This window comes from Typopeltis vanoorti, chromosome 2 (genome assembly GCF_054136105.1).
Source record: "Typopeltis vanoorti isolate ZY-2024b chromosome 2, IOZ_Tvanoo_1.0, whole genome shotgun sequence".
Classification (NCBI taxonomy): Eukaryota; Metazoa; Arthropoda; class Arachnida; order Uropygi; family Thelyphonidae; genus Typopeltis; species Typopeltis vanoorti.
Window position 1 is genome coordinate 94,605,852 of NC_143550.1, and position 25,166 is coordinate 94,631,017.

The following is a 25,166-nucleotide window of genomic DNA, read 5'->3' on the forward strand; positions in this document are numbered from 1 at the left end:
CATCATTTACGTTTATATGAAGCTATAAAAGCATGTTTCAAGATGAACAAGTTCATACTTTTTATCAGTAAACAAATAGTATGAAACAATTTACATTTAGATGAATATCCGGTGTTTTAAATTTTCAATAAATGCATCTGATTTCATGTCCCTGTCACTTAGAAAAATCTTGTTATAGTAACTACCAAAAAAACTTAGTAAAGGGTTTACTTGTTCATTCTGTTTCTTTCTATCTGTGAAGAAGTTTTTAGCTAACTAAACAATATAATTGATTCCCAATACTGTAAATTACTGCATTTTCTTTCTGGATGTTTTACAAAAATTCATCATCATCATCATCAAATTCCTGCCATGTACCCTCAAGGGGGTGTACAGGATATGACAGTACTACACGAAAAAATTACATCATTACTAACTTCATATCTACAATTTTCCTCCCAATCAGTATGTTACTTGTCAAGACTCCAACATTATCAGATCTTATATTTCTATCGTCTAAGGCACTTTGTACCGTATCAATCCACCTATATCTTGGTCTTCCTCTGGGTCGTTTTCCTGCCAACCTGGCAGAGAACACTTGTTTTGCTAATCTTTCCTCTCCCATTCTATTTAAGTGACCATACCACCTGAGATTAGCTCTGCTAATGCATTCCTGGATGCTGACAATGTCAGATTCTTTCCTAATATCCTCATTTTTAATATGATATTGCCATTGATGCCATCTGTTCACGCCTATAATCTTTCTCAGGACTCTCATATCTGCGATCTCTAGTCTTTGGTCAAGTGTTTTACTTCTGAGCCAGCTCTCAGATCCATAAGTTAAAACTGGTTTGAACACTGTCTTGTATACAGCTAATTTAGTGTTCCGACTAATTTCTCCCTTATTCCATATGAATTTATTCAATTGACTTCCCACCATACCAGCTTTGCTGATTCTGTTGTTTATTTCTATATTTAATTTACCATCTTCAGTAAAAATCGTGCCTAAGTAGCTGAAATGTTTTACTTGTCACAGGTTCTCCATTCACAACACAGTTGACATTTTCATTGATTCTGCCTATTTTCATTGTCTCTGTCTTTTTATTGCTGACCTTCATACCATATCTATTACAACAGCTATTCAATTTAGTCAGAGAATCTTGCAGACTTGTAGCAGATTTATTTAGAAGTATAACATTATCTGCATAAAGCAAAGAGCTGACATTAACATCTCCAATTTTGATATCAGGTTTAATACCACTTTCCTTCATAATGTGATCCATATAGATAATGAATAACAGAGGGGATAATGTACATCCTTGTCTCACACCAGATTTAACATTAAACCATCTTCCTGTACTTCCTTCAATTCTAACTGCTGACTTACAACTCAAATAAAGACTAAGCATTGCTTGATATAATGCCCCATTGACACCATATAACTGCAGCGTATTGAATAGCTTCTCTCTTGGCACCTTGTCATATGCCTTTTCCAAATCGACAAAACTTAAATACAGATCTTTGTTATATTCCCATGCTTTCTCGACTATTTGTCGTAAAGTGAAGACCTGATCCTGACAGCCTCTATTTGGCCTGAATCCAGCTTGTTCTTCACCAAGCTTTTCTTCCACAATTCTTCTCAACCGTTTCTCAAGTATACTTGCATAGATCTTGCCAGGAACACTTAATAGGGAAATACCTCTGTAATTCTCACATTCAGTTTTATTTCCCTTTTTATATATGGGTACTATGAGAGCTCTACTCCAATCATCGGGAATTCGTCCCTCTGTCTAGGCTTTCTGAACTATGCAGTGCAGCCACTGTAAGACTTTTATACCACCATACTTCAGCATTTCTGGTCGAATATCATCTACTCCTGCTGCCTTTCCACATTTCAAGCCTTTGATGGCTTTTTCTACTTCAAGTATGGATATGTATTCCTGACTGCATGCCTGGTCAGTGTTTTTTATCACTGTGCTGTCATCATTGCTTGTTTCATTTAGCAGTTTTTCAAAGTAATTACTCCACACTTCAAGGATATCTTTTTCTACTCTTTTTCATGTCACCTTTATGATCTCTAACTCCTTTTACAGCACTCTTTCCTCTATTCCTAAGCTTCTTCAACAACCTCCAGAATATTTTGTCACCTTCTTGATATTTATTTTCTATATTCTTGCCAAAGTCCTCCCATGACTTTTGTTTAGCTAGTTTTACACACTGTTTAGCTTTCTTACATTTGTCTCTGTATTCTGTAAGAGTAAAAGCTGACTTATTTGCCAGGAACTTTTGATATGCTTTCTTCTTTTCCTTCACTGCCTCTTTAACTTCCTGTGTCCACCAGGGAGTTCTGATTTTTTTATCCTTGCACACAACCTCACCACATGCCTCTCTGGCAGAATCAATCAATGTTTTCTTCAGAGTTTGCCACTGAATCTCCAAGGTTTGATTCCTGTTCTCAAACTCTTTCATTTTCTTTTCAATAATCCTTGTGTATTTTAGTCTACAGTTCCCATCTGAGAGCTGCTCAACTTTTATTCGCTTTAAAACTTTCTTACATGTTATTCTTTTCAATATGAAATTCAATTTTATCCTGCTCTAGACTAAATAGTGATCACTTCCAATTTCAAATCTTCTGTACACTCTGGTGTCCTGCACCAGGGAGAAAACATCACTATCAACAATAACATAGTCAATGAGACTTTTCTTATTCCTAGCCTCTTCTCTCCATGTGAATTTGTGTACATTTTTATGTTGGAACATGGTGTTAGTAATAACCAGTCCATGTCCTGAGCAGAAATCCAGCAGATATTTGCCATTATTATTAGCTTTGCTCTTTTCTCCAAATTTTCCCAAAATATTTTTATATGTCTCACAATCATTTCCTACTCTGTTATTTAGATCCCCAACAAGGACCAACTTTTCCTTTTTCATTGTGTCAGTTGCTTTTTCTAAAGCATCAAAAAATTCCTCCACTTCTACCTTTGTAGAACCTTCTGTGGTACCATAGGCACAAATAAGTCTCATTGTCCAGTTCCCCATTCTCATATTTGCCCACATTACTCTACTTGAGACTGACTGCCATTCAAGAAGATTAGCCTTGTATTTTCTGTTGAATACTATGGCTATTCCTTCTTTTCCTTGATTGTCATTGCCTGAATATAACATTTTGTATTTATTGCTCAGAAAGATCTCACCAGTTTTGGTCTTTTTTGTTTCAGTCATCCCTATTATGTCGATCTGGTACTTATCTAATTCCTCAGCTAGCTCCATTTCTTTGCCATTCAGGCTTCTTACGTTGATAGTACCGATCTTTAACTCTGGTGACGTTGAGTTGGGGTTTGTTTTCAGATTTGTTCCAGTAGCTGACTTTTCGCTGTTCGCCCTGGTTCCCTGGCGAAAACAACGGGGACCTTGTTTAACCGGGCGACGCCACAGCCGGCATGAAATTTTGTCATGTTGTACCATCATTTTTTATTTTGGTTTAACCAATAAGAATACAATTTGGTCGGCTAAATCCCAAATAATTGCCAGCCCATCCTCGTTCGTTCAGTATCAAAGGAGATACCCAACAGGGTGCATCACGAGAAGGTGAGGATTGGACATTAGGTCAGAAGCCCTGGTCGGTTCTCCGCATTCCTTTAAAGGCTATGTGGAGGTCTCCTCTCAGTTATACAGCTTTGACCCTTAAGCACCCCTTTACAAAAATTACCATGTTCAATTAATATAAGCCTAGCATAAGATTTTTGAGACATACTGCGTGGTTATCTTAAAGCACTGAATTTTTAATATCTGATTTCTGCCGCCTGTGTTAACAAGCTATACCAAAATTATTAATTTACCTATTGGAGCTTTGTGTTGACTAATTTGGTTCAGTTTCTTTTTTTTAACAAATTAATATCTTCATTTATTAATTTGTTAGGCAGTTAATTTTGTAACTTTCCATAATAAAAATTTCTAATTTGTGACCTTTCAGATAGGTTTCTTTTTGTTTATTTTATAATTCCTAATGTACTTGCGCATTAGGAATAATAAATGCATTTATGCATTTGGAATTATAAATGCATCAAAAACTTTCCCAAAAATTTTTGATGCATTCCAGAAATAAATCTATCTGATGAACATATCACTGAATTACAATCTGTTGGTGAACATACTGTTAGATTGTCATTTTATGGGTAAGTAAATATCACTTGAAGAAAGTAACTTGACACAAAATGCAGCTGTTTGAGGTAACTCATTATAACAAAATCATGGAGATCACATTAAATTGTTTGCTATGGTGAAATTTCCTTTTGACTGGAACTCTACCTACCTATGTATGTGACTGTGGTCCAGAATTTTTGGATAGTTCATTGCAGTGATATTTGCTATAATGAAAATTGACTTAACTTAAATTTTCTCCAATATTCGATTTTTATACTCCCCCTGCCCCAAAACACACGAAAGATCGTTTGTGTGTGGTAGATCTTAATCCAGAAATTCTACTCCCGAATTTTTTCAAGCCACCTTAAGTCAGGGTGTATTTTGACACCAGACAGTGAAATTCATCTATTATCTAATAACTCTTGAAATCAAATATAATATTCCAAATATGTTTTTACTTCATTTTAAATTCACATAAGCGCAGAAATAAATTCACATTAAACTTTATTTACCATTAATAATGTCTGCTTACATACTTTATGGGATCTGAAAAGGTGTGTCACTTCTGTCATTTAATAGTAATGTTTCTCAGATTCCTCTCACTCTCTCTCTCTCTCTCTCTCTCTCTCTCTCTATATATATATATATATATATATATATATATATATATATATATATATATATATATATATATATATATATATATATATATATATATATATATATATGGAATGATTTCCTTTCGTCCTTATGGATGGTAGGTGCAGCTATGATACCATCATACCAGGGAAGTGACTATGAGCAAGGTGGTTTTGTTAATAATTGGATTTATCTTTATTTAATCTGAGATGTTTATATAGAGGATATTATCATAATATTAATCCTACCGGCTGCGCCATTATTTAAATATAGGATTTTTATTAATTTAATCCTGTATATAGAAATGATCTCTGTTCAACAATTATTTTTAATTTATTTCCAAGTGTACCTATATATTATATGCACAAGGGTTCACTCCAATTGGTGCAGTGACTTCCATTTTTACTATTTCTTTCAGAATCCAAAAAATCACTGACTCAAGACCAAAATAAAAATAAACACATTTAATATAACAAAAACAATATATATTCACTTCAAACAACTTTACATAACTATAACTAACTACAAAATTAATTGGATCCAAGGCCTTTTAAAAACAAACTTACACTTAAAACTAGACTAAACACTTTGTTTGCACAATGACAAAATGTTCATAGTCATTTTCTCTCTCTGTGAAGGCCCTTCTCCAAAGACATGACTTTATTCTTCATTTTCATAGGATCCTTTCTCATTACTTATGTAGCACACATTAATTCTTCCTAACTCAATTCTGTCTCCTTTTTGTAGAAATAATAGTTAGATCCAGTGTCCTTAATATGGATGAAACTTCCTAATCAGAGTTTTCTCGAACATTCCTTTAGAACATAAATAGTAATTTCTTCTTTTATTCACTAATGTTTATTGACAGTCTTAATTCTTCCACTTTAAAAGAATTTACAGTTCTACGATTCCCTTTTCGGAATCTACTATAAATCTTCCAATTAGCGTTTCCTCCAATATTCCTTTTAAAATGCCTATAGCAATATTTCCCTTTTATTTATCAATACTTATTCCACTTTAAAACTTCATAGTTCCATTGATTCCTTTTTCGGAATATACTATTAATTTTCCTCCGACTGTCCCATAAAAAAACTCAAATTCTTCCAAATCTAAATGTCTGCCGGCCTGTGTTCTTATTTCTTCTCGAACGCACTTCTCGTTTACAGCCGTTTCCCTGATACTGAACTCTGTTCTTGTCAGCTGTCAATCACACATCAAACTTCTCGGTGAGCATGCACACTCCTTGAAAGTGGCAAGCGAGAAACTAGGTATAATGGCTGGCATGTTGTCTCCGTTAGCGACGAGAGAATGTCTTCATAAAACACAACTCTTGATAATTTTAAACTACAATAAAATTGTTTTAAGTAATACAAATATCAAATCCGGTAATACATCAATTTTTTAACTTCTTTGCATATCATTTTTGACAAAACAATTTCAATAACGGGCACACCTCAAGTGCCGATGATGTGTGTTATGAAACTAAAACTAATAAACATTCTAACTTAAACAATTTGTAAAAATATTGAGAATTTTAAATTGTGATTATTTCTGCAGTTTCCCATTGCCTTCCTTGCTGTGCTATGTCCTATGGCTGTATCCTGTGTGTTCACAGGTCCGGTTTGGGTTATAAATCAACCAGGATAAGACTGAATATTTAAACATATGCAGAAGAAATAGCAACAAGATGGAAATGACCACTTTACTATTGATAACTGGAAAATTAAAATTGCCTTTCTTCTTTTTCAGATATCATCATCATAAATTTTTTTATATCCTTGAAGGGCGTACAAGCTAATTTAACAGTACTACATGATTAAGTTGACGTTATTACAATCTTCTATGAACAATTTTCCTCCAATTAGTCTTACATGTCAGCACTCCAGTATTGCTGTATCATCTACATTTAGGTCCTCTAGGGCTTCTGACTGACTTTATCTACAGATCTTTGTCTTCATATGGGTCTTTTTTCCTATCATTTTCATATCAAATACCTATTTTGATTTTTAATTCTGTTAAGGAAATTAACAACACTTGATAATGACTAAAAATATTTAATTATTACTTCCTATATTTTGCCAAAGTTAACACACTTTCTTATCCCATTTGAACATCCAGCATTTTTCATCCAACAGAAATAGAAAGTAACAACAGTCTGCCCTTCCTAGACACCCTAGTTACATTACAATCAAATGGATCCCTGACCTTCACAGTGTACAGAAAACCTGCACGTACACACACACAAGTAGATACATCCTTCAACAGTCACGTTATCCCCATCTCTCCCAGCTGTTTGGAACTGTAAACAGTTTGGATGGAGCATAATCTGCACTCAATGCTTGGTGAGCTGTTCCACCTCTTCTACAAAATAAAGAATCTTAATTTTGATGTTCAGCTGTTTGATTCCCAGCCACATCAGTTTTAAGGGAAATGACATCACAGATGCAGCTGCTAGATCAGCTCACACCTTTTTGACATACTGTCAAAAACACTATGTCAAAAAAGACTTTACCCATGTAAAAGTCAAAATGTCTTTACTCATGCAGTGCTTCCTGCCAGGAAGCACTGCATGAGTAAAGCCTGAAGCGTTGGCAATCTAGCCAACATAGGAATAGAAGAGGCAGTTGTTCTTGCTAGGCTATGCATAGGTCACAGTTATCTCATACATTCTTATTTACTGAGGGCTAATGACTCACCTCATCATCCTCAAGTTTCTGATATGTACCCTCAGGGGGGGGGGGGGGTACAGGATAATGATAGTACTACATGAAAAAGTTACATCATTACTAACTTCCAATCAACAATTTGTCCCACACCTGATTTTACCTCAAACCATCTTTCTGTACCTCCTTCAATTCTAACTGCTGACCTACAGCTTAAATAGACTACATATTGCTTGATATAATCTGACCTACAGCTTAAATAGAGACTACATATTGCTTGATATAATATCCCATTTACACCAAATAACTGTAGCATTTTGAAGAGCTTTCCTGTTAGCACCTTCTCATATGCCTTTTCCAGATCAACAAAACATAAATACAAATCCTTATATTCCAAAGATATCTTAACTATTTGTCTTGAAGTGAAAATCAGATCCTGACAACTTTTATTGCCTGAATCCAGCTTGTTCTTCACCAATCTTCCCTTCCTTCTTAATTTTTCTTAGCTCTTTCTCAATTATACTTGCATAAATCTTAACAGGAACACTCTCAGTAGGGAAATACCTATGTAATTCTGACATTCAGTTTTATTTCTCTTCTTATAGATGGGCACTCTGAGAGCATACTCCAATCATCTGGAATTCAGCCTTCTGACCAGGCTCCTGGAATATGTTCTTCAGAAGGCCTGGACATTATGAAACACCTGTGTGTGAGAAAGCAACACCCATCTTACCATTAGTCATATTCTGGTGGAGTGCAAGTGCTTCACAGCTTCACATAAGAGAGAAATTATATTTTTACTTATCTGGCTGAGCCCTATACACTCAGATGTTTCAGACTTGGAAAATTGCATGTCATGTAGATTTTTACAAAACATTAATTTATTCAAAGTCGTTTGATTATGGATTTGCTTATTTGTAGATACTGTATTGTGAATACTAAACTTTGTACAGGAAAACCTTGCTTAATGCGATTAATTAATCCATCAATTAATGCTCTAAGCGAAATCGCGTTAAGGGAATACAATAAATAGGAATAATTATAATTCATCCATCAGTTAGTAAATTTGAAAAAAAAAAAAATTTTATAAGCTTAAATTAGAGGATAAAATCATCAAAGTTAATATAAATCGATTGCTTAAATTTTTATTTAATGTTTAAACTTTTGATTGAGCTACTTTTTTTACCAAAAAAAGTAAGTAAATATGTTTGAAGTGCTCGACGTTTTCATCTTGTCAGGCAATTTGCAATAGCTTGCGAATTGCCTGACAATTCGCAAGCTATTGCAGTTTATCAAGATTTTGGCAGACTTTGAAGCTTCATTCCATATCAGGATCAGCATCAAACAAAATTTCCTTAGCATGCTCAATGTGATTGAAAACTAGCTCAAGTTCTTTTGTTAGCTTCTAGATTGTAACATTCTCTTCTTCATATGCATGCTGTTCTAATTGAAGGAGATCATTCTCGCTTAACTGTTCTGAGCAAGTTTTTCAGCTTTTCTTCTCTTTTTATTACTGCCGCTTTGTTTATCAGTCTTTCTCTTTTCCATATCAGGGGTTGAATATAATAAAGCTTTATAGGTATCTAAATTAAAGCAAAATTGGTGACAAAAAATTTGTCATAATGTAAAAAAAAAAAAAAAAAAAGAGAGAGAGTCTTAACTGATTAATCACTCGCTTAAAGCAGGAAATAGCATCATTTCACTCAGTCGAGCTAACTGATTATTGCACGTATTGAATTCGCATTAAGCAAGATTTTCCCATACATATATTTTATATTATTCACTAATTTATCTCTTGTAGCTATTTATTTATTTGTTTATCAGCATCCTGTGTACTGCTGTAACCTGTGTCCTGGCACAATATGATATTTGCTGTCCTTTTGCCACAAGTCAGTTATTCAATCATGAAGAACTTGCTTTCAATCTACCAATCTTATTTATAGTTTTGATAATAATTGTACACATTCATCGTACTCATTTGACAAATCATGCAGTTCTCAACTATCTCAAGCTTTCGAGATTATCTTCAGTCATTGTCTTAAACACTGATCTCTGTACCATCTTTAGTAGGTTGAGAAGAACTTAGTCACTTTAGATGCTACAAAATTGCAGTTTTGCCTTTTCTTTTGCAAAATAGGTTTGAGTTCACTTGCTCTTACTCAGAGAAATAGAAATAAACAGACAAAATCAGGTTTCTCTGCTTGGACTGACATTTACTTCCAGCTCTCCCTTTGCATAAACACATCATATCAATAGGCTTTTCAGCATATGAAAAACTAGGCCCTCTCTCTTTCACTCAAGTTGCTATTTTTCACCCACCCAGCTTCTGATTCTATTCAAATCTCAAATCCATCCATCCTTAGAATACTGCTCCTATGTTTGGGGTGGTGCACCTAAAACTTCCATAAAAATTCTTGATGCTCTCCTCTGGGTTTCAATTCAGATCAGAGACGGTCCTTCCCTTACAGACTTCCTTCAACTGCTATCTTACAAATTAATAATTTCTGCCCTATGTCTATTCTACAGGTACTTCCATGGTCACTTCTCCTGTGAACTGTCAACTGCCATTCTTTCAGTATCTGTTAGGTCTGTTAAAACAAGAGCCACAGCTGCTCACATTCCTTTTCAATAAAACTGTGAACATGCTGTACCTGCTTCTCCTCTTTCTCTTTTATTCTGCCTGCTTCTGTCCTCTGGAATAGCCTTCCTCATGAACAACTACAAAAAACAGCTCTTTAAAAAAATATATCAGTGAACTTCTTTCTGAACCCTCACCTGTACCCCACACATGACACTGAAGTGCTTATAGGGTTTTCTGCCTCTCATATGTGGGATAACACACACACACACAGGTTTCCAAAAACCAATGATGAATACTATTTCTGAAGATTGAAACTGCAAATTCAGATGAATTAGCTTGTGGCAGTTTGCATAACTGACGATTTCAAGTAGAAAGCAGGTACACATTCAGATTTGTAAATCACGCTCAAAGGGGTCACATGGTATCACTCAACAGGATAAAGGGCAAAAGACTGAGCTAAGTGAATTGTTTAAAGGAAACTCTTTTCATGAAGGAATAAAGTTGCAAACTTGGATGTCTTGTATTGTCTCCAAGACATCATTGAGATGATTTCATGCAGGGAAGAATTATTGGAAAGCTTGAAGGCTGCAGAATTACTAATATTGCCAGAGAGTTTGGAATCTCACATAGCATTGTATCTAGGCTCTGGACAGTGTTTCAAACCAATGGAATGTGCTCCAGATATTTGCTAAGAGGCCACCCTTGCTCTATCATGGAGCATGAAGACAGATTTTTGGCTATAATAGCAAAACATAATCGACACCATCGCTGGTCAGCTTTCAGCTACTTTCAAGCACAGGTACATGGATATCTCAACAAACTGTGGCAATTTTTCTGTGACAAGTAGGCCTTTATCCATAGCTCATCATAGAAAATGTTTTCAGTGGTATGTATCCATAAAAATTTGACAAGACACCAATGGGCTAATGTACTCTTTACAGCTGAGAGCGGCTTTAGTCTTTCATGCGATTCTTGACAACATTTGATCTGACGTGAAAGTGGTACTGGTTACCATCATGAGAATGTTCTTGAAAGGGGTAGATATGGGGGTGCTGGGGGTCATGGTTGGCGAGGCAATAATCTTAATGGATGCAACAAGCTATAAATGCTGGAAAAAGAGACTATGACTGGTGAACAATAAAGGAATGAAGAAGGTTCAATTCATATTATTGTTTCATGGTGCTTTAGGCAAAGAATTCAATTTTATGGATTACAGTGCCACACCACATTGTACACAAGCAGTGAAGATACTTCTGGAGACCAAGGATGTTAATCAAATTGAGTGGCTAGCATGCTTCCTAAATCTCAACCCTATAGAACACGTTTGGGATGCAATAGGGAGAAGCATTGCTGCTTGAAATTCTCCTCTAGAAAACAAATAGGTCCTTATTCTTGCTCTGAAGGAGGAGTGGACCTCAACAACTTCTGAATCACTTGGTGTTATGCATGGTATGATGTTATTGAGAGCTACATATGCCATACCGATATGTCTCTGATATATAGTTTTTTCTGTAAGCACTGTACATTAATTCCTTGATTACACCCTAGGAAATTTGTTACTTTTGCCAAAAGCATATTGCAGTTTAATTTGTAAAAAATTTATGTCCACATTTGGCTGTAGTCATGATAATTTTTTCATATACAGGTAAAAATGTAGTTCGTTGTTAGATTTTGGACACCAGTGTATATAACCACAACCTAAAAATGGATATTGTTTTTGAAATCTGTGTAGATGCTTAGGCATGGTATGCATATGATTGAAAAGTTTTCATTTTTGTTGGTCTGTTTATTTCTTCTGAGCTAAGTGAAAGAGAAAACAAGCAGTGCATTTCTGTTTTATTACAGCTGAGCATAACATTTTCTTTTAACAGTTAAAAAATGTTTGAAATATTAAAATACACACAAAAAAAAAAAAAGGTTTTTAACGAAGTTGCAGTAGAGTATGGCTCTTTTTAAATCTAAACAAATGAATGTCTTAACCTGGAAATGTTTTACAGGAAAATAGACATTGTGAGAAATGTATCAAATAATATATACAAGAAAAAAAAAAAAATAGAATTCCCATAACTTAAATAATGTTGTTACATCGCCGAAGTGAAGCCTATTGGCTCTTTAAGTAATAATTTAATGGGTGCACCTTTCTGACAACTCGTATAGCAAAGTATATACGTTCTTTTTGCTATACCCTCAGTATTAATTTGGTCTACCTACTCACTGATGAGACTTCAATAAAGGTTGAAACCGGTCCATAATGTATAACATCATACATCTCCAGGAGATGTGTTTTACATTATGGGAAATACTAAGAAAAGTGATCAGAACTTTACCCACCTTTGCTACGAGTTGCCCTAGGTTGTACTATGTACTACGTGCTTTAGCTTATGCTAGTATTTGCCGATACTTTTATAGTCTACTATATTTGGTATGAAACTCTTTGATTCCAATCTTTGAGTTTCTTATTCGGTTTTGAAACAATGTGGGATTTAATATCCCCATGATTTAAATAAAATGAAAGTTAGTGAGTGAATTATGCTGTGCCTATATCATCAATTAACTGTAGAAGTGCTGTTAAGTATTTTAATGGATTTGTGTCATTGCTTACACCTATCTAAACTGTTGAGACTGCTGCTTCAGTACACTGTACATTTGGCACACAAGTTATAGCTGACATGACCGTTTTTATGTCAATCCCACATCCAGGCAGTTGGTAAAACTTGTACATACTGTTGGCCTGGTCTTTGTTAAAAAGGCAGATTAAAAGAAACACAAAAAGTTAATATATATATTCATATTTATATATACTGACTTAGATCCGAGAACTAGAAATAACAATTAAATTTATTCAAAATGCAACATGTTTCATCGGATTGTCCGACTTTTTCAGGCTTGGGAACATAGAAAGCAAATAAAAAACACTATAAGAAACATCGTATCACTATAAAAATGACTATTATAAAATTCAGTTACCTTTGAAGTGTAGCTACAGTCCGTGTTGAAGTTCTATTGTTGGGCATTTGCATGCATCTGATTTCACGAGTGTGCCAATATCGGATAGCAGAGCTGAAAGAGTCCGGAAGATTATAACTGAGGTTATTATTTATATGATGAGGGTCCATAACAATTTCCTTAGACTCGACTATGCGGTGCTCCACCTCGTCACGGCATATATGAAGGTTATATATATATTATTTTGTGGACTTTAAACAAGCTTTCGATAACATCAACAGAGAAATCCTTCTCAAAATTCTACTAGAAAAAGCAATAGACAAATATATAATACAGTTTCTGATAAAATATTATTCTAAGACAAATGCAATAATTAAAAAGGACACACTCACAACAGAACCCATAGAGATCCAAAAAGGAGTAATGCAAGGACGCCCATTATCCCCATGCCTATTCAACATATATCTAGAAGAAGTTGTAAAGAAAGCAATAGACAATGAGCGTGGAATCAATGTCAACAGTTTAAACATAAATAATATCAAATATGCAGATGATCTCGTCCTTCTTGCAAGAACCCCAATTGAACTACAAAAGTTGATCAACAAGCTAAATGAAACCTGTAAAACATATGACATGACAATAAATATACAAAAGACAAAAGTGATGAAAATAGGGAGTAACAGAACTACCATCTCAGCTACCCTAAACAGAGAACAAGTAGACAACTTCATATACCTTGGATCAAAACTAACAGAAACAATAGATGAACTCAAAACAATCAAACACAGAATAGCGATAGGATGGACCACCATGGGAAAATTACAGAAAATCTGGAAAACAAACAAGATATCTAAACAAGCCAAAATCAAATTATATGAAGCAATAATTATACCAACAGTCATCTATGGAGCAGAAGCATGGACAGTTAAAAAAAGAGAGGAGAAAAAAACTGCTGGCATTTGAAATGAAATGCTTAAGAAAAATAAATAGAACAAGTTGGATAGAAAAGAAAACAAACATCACAGTCAGACAAGAACTATTGTATAAAAAGACAATAATAGAAAAAATTAGAAAACAACAACTGAGATGGTTTGGACACACTGTACGCATGGATGCAGACAGACTTCCTAACGTCCTAATCAATACTTTTCCAACTGAAAAAAGAAGACCTGGAAGACCAAGAATTACCTGGCTGAAATTAATAAAGAACATCTCGGGATGCAGAACATATAAGGAACTTTTTCGAACAGCAAGGAATAGAGAAGACTGGAAGATCCTGCTCAAGAGAAGACTCAACCCGTCTTAGACGGAAGAGAAGAAGAAGATATATATATATATATATATATATAGATTTTTTTTTTTTTTTAAAGTATCATGTTTCAAGTTTGTGATGGTGAGTGAAGCAATGACGACTTTTCTTTTTCAATTACCTACTGCCAAATGAGAATCATTAGATCTGACCCTCAGTTTATATATTATAATGAACAGATGCACTGCTCTCTTATAATGTGTTTTCAAATAATTATATTTATTCTTTTCATCTTTCATACCATTCTTCCAATCATTCTTCTAATTATTTTTAAGGTAGCCTTTATGGATGAAAGAGGTCTCAGAAACAGCAGTCCCCAAGTGCGCAGTCGAGTGTCGTATTTATTTTCCAGATTTATTAAGTGTCTTAAGTAAGTATTTATACCTTATTTTCTGTTATAGGATTTCACGATAGGCAATGCAACAGTCACATCTATCATTCCAGTCAGCAAATGCTCTGATTTTATTTGCTCTACAGGACACTTCCAATACTGCAATGCAAAAATTTGAAAGTTTAAATCACCATGTTAATAATTATATACATCACTTTAATTACACATGATAGTCAATTCACTCAAAAGTTCATTATTGTTATTATTATCATATTAAAATATTTAAACATCATTGTTGTTAAGAATCTCTCTACTTCATGACATTCTTGACTATTAGTTTGCATTTTTCTGAAGAACATTGCCTTATCAACATATATTCATACAAAAATCACTTCAACCAGAAATCAAAAATTTCTGAGATTTATAAATATTCATAATTAATATTTTTGATGCCTCCTTCCATCATAAAAAAAACCCATAAAAAATGCCATGTTAAAAACACCTCATCTGATATGAATTATCAGCAAAATTCCAGTAAGAGTTTTGAAAGATTTCAACACTTTGTGCAAATATCTCAATCATACAACTTGATAATAGCAGTTTTAGATAAGTAAGAGGTTGTGTGTGGGGGGGACAAATGCTGGTGATCTATATAACTTGGTACACGATATAATTTTTCAAAGCTCTTATTGGTACTTGGCCTTTTTTAGTTGACATTATTTTTATTCAGTGTTTTCAAAGGAGAAGGATAGTATCCATACACTTCCTGCATTTCTGATGTCAGTTAAGGCATTTCCTACTTTTTCTTACTTTTATTAAATAATCCATGGCATTGAATATGTTGAGATCTAGTGAATGGGATATGGTAGGCAATCCATTAAAGTCACTGTTGTGTTCCTATAACTTTCTAGTTGATTTGTGTGTGCTTTGTACATATCAATCTCTGCATTAAGCCCCTTTCCCTCCATTCAAGAAGTTTAGCTTTAATCTCTATTGCTAGAATAATCATTTCTACTTAATAATTTAGACTAAGACACATTGATTAATATCTTCCTTGTTACCTCTAATAATTATGTTGACATGGTATTTCTATAATTCTTCTGCCAGCCCCACTTTTTTTTCTATTTATGCTTCATATATTCATAGCCTTGTTCCGTTCTACTGAGGTTATCCCAGAGCTGATTTTTGGACAAATGTAGCTTGGGGGATTTTTATAACTAGGTATTGCCCCAGCCACCATGATATTTTTATACCATCATAATGTTTTTATTTTTAACCAAATATGAAATACAATTTTGTTTATAAGTTCCAAATTGCTAGCCTGTCCTTGTTCATTCTGCATCATAAAAAGATGTCTGCTAATGGGTAGGTTGAAGATTGAATTAGAAGTTCTCTTTTACTGCATTTCTTAAGTCTCTTTTCATTTATCTAGTTTTGTCTTTTTATTATTATTATCTTTGCTTGTAAATACTTAACAAAAATTCATCCCAAAAACCTGAGAAGATTATCACAATAAATCTAATGAAGATCTCATGCAGTAAAATTACTTAATGAATAGATTTGCATCTTACAAATAATGAATCACATTTCAAGGGAAAATTTTAATTACATCTTACAAATGGCTTAATAAGACTAAGCAAGAGTTTCTTCTTTTATTATTTTTTTTATTGATATTATTTCAGTCTTTCACCATAAAATATAAATTCATTTATAATAGCAGCTCTAAATGCAAGTACTGTAAGCAGCATGTTTAAGGCTGATTTTATATTTTTGAGGGAAAATGTAGAAAAAGAGAGAGAGACTTCAAAATCACTGCCTATGACTGACTGATTTAGCTTAAAAAAAAAAAAAAAGAAGCTATCATATGAATCATTATACTGACTCTCAATCCTGTGGTACAACAGAAATTAAATTAAATTTTTGTATGACGAGCGGCCGTGAGTCCCTTTTACGGGAGGTATGGCACCATCTTAGCCCCCTCCCCCAAATTTTATCCTGGCTTGGAACCAGCATAGCTGATGAATCAAGCCTATGGCTGGGTCAGTACTCCTGACTGTAATTTGCGTGTGTTCACAGGGCCGGTTTGCCTACTTGCGGGATGAAAACCCCCAGATAAACTGGTGGGAAAAAAACTGCTGTCCACACCTAAGACTGGCTAACTTGGCTATGGCTGAAGAAGATTCTTAAGCTCCTCACATCGTCAATGGGAATCGAACCTAGGACACTCCTTCCCCCAGGCATATGGTTATGAAGCACAAAGTCACTAGGCTAACCACGTGGACGGTTCAACAGAATTGTTACCATTAAGATGAGATTATTTACCTCTCTATCCTTGACTAATATGTTGGCTTGTGTTTTCTCACACTCATAATTATTTCTTCTGTTTCTTTTATTCATATGCATTTTTTTAAATATTGAATTAAAAGAAAAGCATATTTTTACACAGTAAAACTATACCATCACGGTCCACAGTGACAATTGTATATAAAGTATGTTATCTCTTAACAATCACTGTGTCAATATTAATTGTTAGTAATCAATAAATAATCTGCAGTATCAACATGTTCAGCAGTGTTACGTATCATTAATGAACCCATTATTCTATATTAACTGCCATTAAAATCAGTATTATTAACTGCAACATTAATTTCTGGTTTCACAAATTAATTAACCATACATCAGTTAACATTATGAAGCACTTCACCTATCACATTTATTTATTTCCTAAAACTACCTCACCTGACTATTGTTATCAGCCATACCATAAGCATTAAATTTCTTATAATGTGCCATTTTATTGTGTGATGTAGTAGACCCTGGCTCATTATATATTGTGTGACTTGCAAAACCTCCATTAAGTCTTTTCTCTCTTGTTAGTTGAATTCTACAAAACCAGTCAGATCTCATGACTATTGGCTATTCCCTCCCCATACATATACGCTTAGTCAAGTACCTTTGATTCTCTTGTTATCCATTATAAATTTGAGCCTCATTAGTATTCATTGACTAGTGAATTAGTTTCACTTGTGACTAAGGCGGAGAGACTTAATTAGTATCATAGCTAAATCCTCCTTCCTGCAAGTCTTGCATGCTTTTAATTGAATGACCAATCTGATTTAATTGTTGTCATATGAAATTCCCAAATGTTTATATGCAGTAACTTCCAGAACCTTTCCATTCAGTTTATTTTGTTGCCTGTAATACTTGTTTACCAAATTACATATGCTTACACTTGCTCACATTAAATGTCTCTTCCCTAAGTGTTGTCATAATTTTTTAAGATCATCCTGAAAAAAGTTGAGATCTAAATAATTTACTACTCTACCCAATTTCAAGTGATTAGTCTTTACTAATAACATCTCTTCAGATTTTATTCTTAATATTTGAACCTAGAGTTCTAAAACTGAATCCTGGGATATTTCAGAACATTTTTGTCTAAATGACATACTTTCCCAGAAGAAATATCCATAAACAAACTTGAATCTCCCCAGATGGAACAGTAAGCAACTAAATAGATCATCTAATAATAAATTATAAGCAAAAGACTTGCATAAAAAAATGACCTTACCTACAAAGAAGCTGATGTGGGTGATGATCATTACTTGGTAATAGCACATTTCAAGCTAACATGCTACCAAGGAACACGAGAATACAGACATACAAAGATAAAACAGGAAATACAGTATTCAAACTATTCTATATCTGAAAGAAATACAGAAAATAAATGGGCTCAGATCAAAAATGTTTTTACTCTTTGTGCAGAAGAAATCTTTCAGTTCACAAACAAGCACTAGTGTCCTCTTCAGTAGTGATTGCAGTATATGTGTTGCTCAGCTAAGTTATTATTTTTTAAGTAGATATTAGTGAAATTGTTATGTACATTTGGTGGTATTTTGTTTATTTTGACTGTAGTTAAGTCATGTTGTTTTAGTCATCTATTATTAAGTAATATTCTTTTCGGAATCACTTTTTGTTATGGCACCAATACGCATGAGAAAAATGGCAACCAAGACATAGATGTTGACTGATATCAACGTGCAGAATTTAGCTCAGCATATTGTGTGTTTGATGTATTCTTTCTGAAAGAGAATGGTTTGTGTTACAAAAGCGAAAAGAGAAAATATTTGTCAGAAATGTTTTGTAAATGAATATAAGAAATGTGAATCATGAAAGAATGGAGTGAGTAATAATAAGGATTTAAGGCAGGATGGAGAATGCAGTAGTGGAGGCAGTGAGTGATATTTCACAAAATGGCGAGAGTTTGAAGGAAGCGGTTGAAAGTAATGTGGATGATGAGATGCTACCGTGGAAAGAAATTACACCCTTACATGGACTCCTTCGAGCAAAACGATTGATGAGTGGTAAGGAAGGATGGAGCATGAAAGAGTGAATGTGAAAAGCACAAAAGTGCAAGAAACTGGGAGAAAAGAGATAATGTTGTATGGGGACTCGATGATAAGAGGTGTACTTAATGACAAAGTGACAAAAGCATGTTTTCTAGGTGTGAAGATAAAGGATATTAGTGCTGCTGTAAGTATGCAGAAGAATGGAGCGAACGAGTTGATTGTATTGGCTGATTTGAAAATGATTTGAAAGGTGAGAAATATGCAATGAGAGAAAATATAAAACGGTTGTTAGTGAAAGCGAAGATTGTGAGTCTGCTGCCTTGGTATGATAGGGATGGAGTAAAGTAATGATAGGGATGGAGAAATAGAAGAAGGAATGGTGTGCAGTTTATTGATGTATGGAGTGAGTTTGATGGATGAAAGGACTTGTATAATGGACTGCATTTGAATTGTTTTGGAGTTAAGATGTTTGGAGAAAGTGTTGCTTAGTGAGAGTATTGTATTGCAAAACCAGAGAAACTAGAGATATTAGAGAGGATGAAATCTAGCATGTGGGCCACCCCTGTGATAAATGAGCATGGGTACAGTAATGATTATACAATGCTGAATGGAATTTCACAGGTCACCAATTTATGGATTGGTAATGACATTACACAAGGGTAACTGTGGGTACAAAGGGACGTTGAAATGCAAGAAGTATCAGGAATAAGGGTGAAGAGTTTTTGGCATCATTAAACTCAACTTGGCCAAAAATTATGGAGATCACTGAGACCTGGTTGACTGAAAATTATATAGTTACAGGGATAGAATGTAAAGGGTGTTGTATTTTCATGGAGGATAGAAGAAACAGGACAGGAAGTGGGATATTGCTGATGATAGCTGCAGAATTACAACTAACAAAATTAGAAGTTAAAGAGGATATTAGGTCTAAGGGAAATGGTTCATTTGAGGCTGTCTGGTATGAGATAGAAGCAGATAGGACAAAATACGTTGTTGGATGCTGCTATAGATCGGGGGGGGGGGTCCACAGGAAGATGCCATGTATTAGCAGATCAGCACAATCAGTGTAAGCTGAACAATTATTATGAGAGACTTTAACTATAGGGACATTGATTGGAGAGTGGAAAGGGGGCATAGCAAGATTTGAAGGTGCGTGGTATGATAATAGCATCAAAAGATGTATCCATAACTGAGGTAGACACTCTGCTTCCAGTTGGGGAGAGTGACCATGCAGTCTTGTTCTAGTAAGTTGCAAAACGTCTGAAGTTCTCTGTCAAGAGGTTTATGTTAAATTATAAGGCTGGCGATTATGAGAGACTCAGGAGTCATCTTGGAACAGTGCCATGGCTTGAGAAGCTACAAGGAAAGAATGTCAGAAGTGCATGGCAAGTGGTCAGGGATTGCTTGAGGGTAGCAGTGTCAGACTGCATACCCAGGAGAATAAACCAAGTTGAAACTAAATGATGAGTAGGTCTAAGGGAAGTGGTTCATTTGATGCTGTCTGGTATGAGATAGAAGCAGATAGGACAAAATATGTTGTTGGATGCTGCTATAGATCGGGGGGGATATAAAGCAAGAGCTTCAAAAAAGAAAACATTGTGGAAGAAATATAAAGAAAAATGTGATCTACATACTCATGAGCAGTACAAAGTGCAAGCAAGAAAGGTGACTAGTATGATAAGGAAGGCCAGATCTGACTATAAGAGAGAATTAGCCAAAATAAACCCAAAAGAGTTTTTTCGTTATGTAGCAAGTAAGAAGAAAAATTACTACAGTAGAATGACTTTACACAATGCTCATAGTAGGAAGGTGACTGAACCAAAAGAAATAGTTAAGTTGCTGAGTGATCATTTTGCAAAGGTGTATCATCCAGACAATGATTTTACAGTTTTACATACAGTAACCCCCGACTTGCATAATACGCGACTTATGTAAATTCGCAGTTACGTAATAAATCTCGAAAATTACAACTACTAGTGCATATGAACATGTTTGTGTCTTTGACATCTATTGCAGTATGCAACGACATAATGTTAACTAGACTCAGCATTCACAGCAAATGTAACGAATAGTAACAGGCAGTGACAGGTTACTGGTAAACACCAAGAGCAGCAGAGGGCAAGTGTGCAAAAGCCGTATCATTCAAACTTAAACCTTCCAATTAGAAATAAGGACTCCGTAAACAATTCCTCCTTTCCCCGACCCGTCAGTAGTCCATGTCTCGCACGGCTAGTTTAGTCACTTGTTTATCACTGTTAGTTTTTGTTGTTTATTTATCCTTAAAATGGATTTGAAATGCAAAACCGAATGCGCTGGTAATAAATCTAAAAAACAAAGGTCTGCAATTACTTTAGAAGAAAAGTTGAAAATAATTCGTATGTATGAAGATGGGAAAATTATATCAACAATAGCTCGGGATATAAATTGACCTATTTCAACAGTGAATACGATAGTGAAGGATAAAGTTTGCATTGTTGAAAGCATGAAAGGTGCAGTATCGTTGAAGGGCACAATCATTACCAAGAAGAAACTGGGCCCGATTTCAGAGATGGATAAATTGTTGTCTCACTGGATCGAGGATCTGACACAGAAGTGGATACCGTTGAGTTTTCTGATTATCCAGGAGAACGCTAGGTCTTTACATAAAGATTTACAAGAGAAGGCCGGCATCACGGATAGATGCCAGCCTTCTATCCGTAATACCGGATAGAAATTTAAATAGATGCATTTAAAGCTAGTGCTGGATGGTTCGAACGATTCAAGAAGCGTACAAATCTACACAGTGTCAAAGTCACGGGTGAAACAGCAAGTGCAGATACAGACATGGCAAGTAAATTTCCTGAACTTCTGGCAGAAATAATTGAGGAGGGGGAATATTTGCCTGAGCAAATATTTAATGTTGACGAAATGGCTCTCTTTTGGAAGAGGATGCCAACACGGACATTTATTGCAAAAGAGAAAAAATCTGTACTTGGATTCAAGGTTGCAAAAGATCGGATCACTGTTATGATTGGTGGCAATACTTCAGGGGACTTGAAACTTAAACCACTTACAGTGTCCTATTCCCAAAGACCACGGGCCTTTAAGAACATTGACCTGAGTAGGCTGCCTGTAATCTGGAAATCCAATACCAAGGCTTGGGTTACATGAGTGCTGTTCGCAGACTGGTTCAATAATCACTTCATTCCCAAGGTGAAGGAATATTGTGTCAAGAAAGGAATCCCATTTAAAGTGCTTCTCCTCCTGGACAATGCCCCCAGCCACCCGGAAGAGTTGGATGATTTTCATTCTGGCGTAAAAGTTGTTTACCTGCCTCCTAGAACCACCGCACTGTTGCAACCTATGGATCAAGGCGCTATTGCAATTTTCAAAGCCTACTATCTGAGGCGTATGTTTTCCGAAGCAATCAAGGCCATTGATAGTGGTGAGGGCATTACTCTACATAATTTCTTGAAGAATTATAATATCCTTGACACTATCAAAAACATCGGGGTGGCATGGGATGAAGTCAAGCGGACAACAATGAACGGTGTGTGGAAGAAACTCCGCCCAGAAATGGTGCAAAATCGTTTAAAGGAAGGAGAGCAGACAATGACTGATACGGTTGTTGAGTTGACACAAGAATTACAGCAAGCGACGGAGACGTGTGTGCAACTAGCAGAGCAATTAGAGCTGGAAGTGGATAACGTTGACATTAGCGAGCTTCTTCTGAGTCACGACGAAGAGCTTACTAATGATGACCTTATTCAGTTGAAGGCATTCCGAAGAAAATACTATGTCGATTGAACTGCCAACTCCAGACGTTAAGAAATTTACAACAAACAGACTAGCCAAGGCTTTTAACCTGATAGACATGTTGCTAGCAAAATTAGAATCGATGGATCCGAACACCGAGCGGTTCGAGAATGTTAGCCGCCGTATCCATTCCGATATGTCTAACTACAAGGCCATCTACGATGACAAAAAGCATCTGACCACACAATCTACTTTAGACATGTTTGTGAGCTGCTGCTCACAACAACGTCAAGATGACAACTCAGACGACCCCAACTACGCTCAGCCTTCAACATCGAGAGGGGTAGAAGTTGCCAGAGAACAGCATTTCTCTTCACAATCATCCACCATCAGCACCGACTCTCTCACTACAGAGCTAAATTAGCTGTCACAAGACATTTTATTATTTGAAAAGTGTTATTTCAGTTTGTTTTTATATTCTTTTATATATTTTTCATACTTTTATAGTTTATATCTGAGTAAATACTGCTGCATAATGTTTCATTTATAAAATAATACTGTGTAAATAATATACTGTACATATCTGTATATATACATACATATAATAATAATAAATATTGCAGTTTCTTACGAAGTTCGAAGTTCTTACGAACTTACAAATTCGACTTACGAAATTCAAGTTACGTAAAGGTTTACGGAACGCATTACTTACGTAACTTGGGGGGGGGGTTACTATATGTGACAAATAGAGAATTAGGGGCCATCCATGGAAGTTTTGTAAGAGTGTGGTTAGTCAGGGTGTGCATACCAGATTTTTTGCGTTGAAAGTGATGAATGAGTGAAATGGATTGCCAGAATTAGTTGTGATTTCCCTGATGGTGAATGGTATAATAGGATTTGTGTGTATGATGGTTGATTTGGGTCTAGGAGTCTCCAGACTCCAAGGAGATGCCGTAAATAATAATAATAATAATAGATAGAAAAAACAAATGGTTAAAAAATTTGTGCAAAGAAGCTATAAAGAAATGTAATAAGTTGAGGTTAAAATTGCTACAGGACCCATCACCAGAAAATATTGAAAATTATAGGACCTGCAGAAATATAACTAGTAAAATATTATGTTGAGAAAAAAGGCTGACATAGAAAAAAAATTTATTGAAGAAATTGAAAATAATACATATAACTCAGATATTCTTCAGATGTAGTTGGATACTTAAAAGAGAATGTAAACCACTGACTCGAATACTGACTAAAAGCCAATGAGAGTTAATTACTTGAGAAAAAGAAATTGCTGAGGAATACAGATACTATTTTAAGAGACTACTAAATAAGTCATCACCATGCCAGATGAAAACCTTATGTCAGTGGTACAGTGTTTAGGAGAAAATGGTCAAGAACCGATAATTGAGGAGCCATTTCTGATTCAAGTTAAGAATATTATTAAAGCACTAAAAATAGTAAAGCAGCCAGTAAAAATAAAATTACAGCAGAACTTCTAAAAATTGGAGAAACACCCTTAATAACTGAGATTTATGAACTCATCAAACTGATATGACAAAAAAAGCAGAAATTCTAGTTCATTGGAATATAACTGTTGCTTTACTGTCTATAGCCATCTGGAAAATAAGTCATATGCTTCAAACATTATAGGAGAATATCAGTATATTGCTCAAAGTATATAAATATGATAAGACTTTGTAATCACCACACCTTCTGTAAGGCATGTTTCCTCCAGGAACATCGAAGTTTCAAAATAAAATCTGGACTCCACCAAAGGAGATGCTCTCTCATCAACCCTGTTCAATCTAGCACTGAAAAAGTCATTATAGACCTAAATGAATAACAAAGGATGGAAATAAATGAGAATGGTATGCTATTGGCTAAGGATAACAATGACATTGTTATCCTTAGAGACTCATGAGGATGTTTTACACTCTATGTCTAATTTAAAAGGCAAGTAAGCCTATGGGTCTTGTCATAAACAATGGGCATTTCAAAGACCCATCAGGATTGATCTAACTTGGTTGTTGATAATTATATCTTTGAACCTTAACTATCTAGGAGTGAACATTAACAACTACAAGCATCAAGAGATAGAGAAGAGAATGGAGAAGGCAGTTGTGTGCAATTTTACAACTCCCAAAGTCTAGAATATTATCAAGAAAACCTTTTTTATGTTGGGCCCATACATGAGAGGTTGGTTGGTCAACCTAATAGTACATTAGTACCATCTAATCTGAAGAAAATTGGGAAACAAAGAATTTGTTCACATTAGATTGAATGTCTAATGCATTATATTCCTTGAAAAACATAGGAAGGAAGGCTCTTCCACAATGCAGCAGTACAAATGAAGATGGAGAAACTTGCTCTATAAGTATAGAGTTTGACTGTGAAAAGATGTTGGGTGGTAGCTGCATGTGTTTTAATCAGTTTAGTAGAGAGGGGGGGGTTTGATGATAGTTTTCTAATGAACATTTACATAGAAATATCTTTA

General features: G+C 35.0%; 1 protein-coding gene across 1 annotated transcript in view; it reads left to right on the forward strand.

Moving 5' to 3' along the window:
* The window catches only part of LOC150109266 (exportin-T-like), a 359,762-nt gene that overhangs the window by 218,990 nt on the left and 115,606 nt on the right, over positions 1-25,166 (forward strand). The window contains exon 16 of the mRNA XM_090401965.1: positions 14,536-14,630. Coding sequence (XP_090258091.1) covers positions 14,536-14,630 — 95 coding nt within the window. The remainder of the gene's footprint in view (positions 1-14,535; positions 14,631-25,166) is intronic.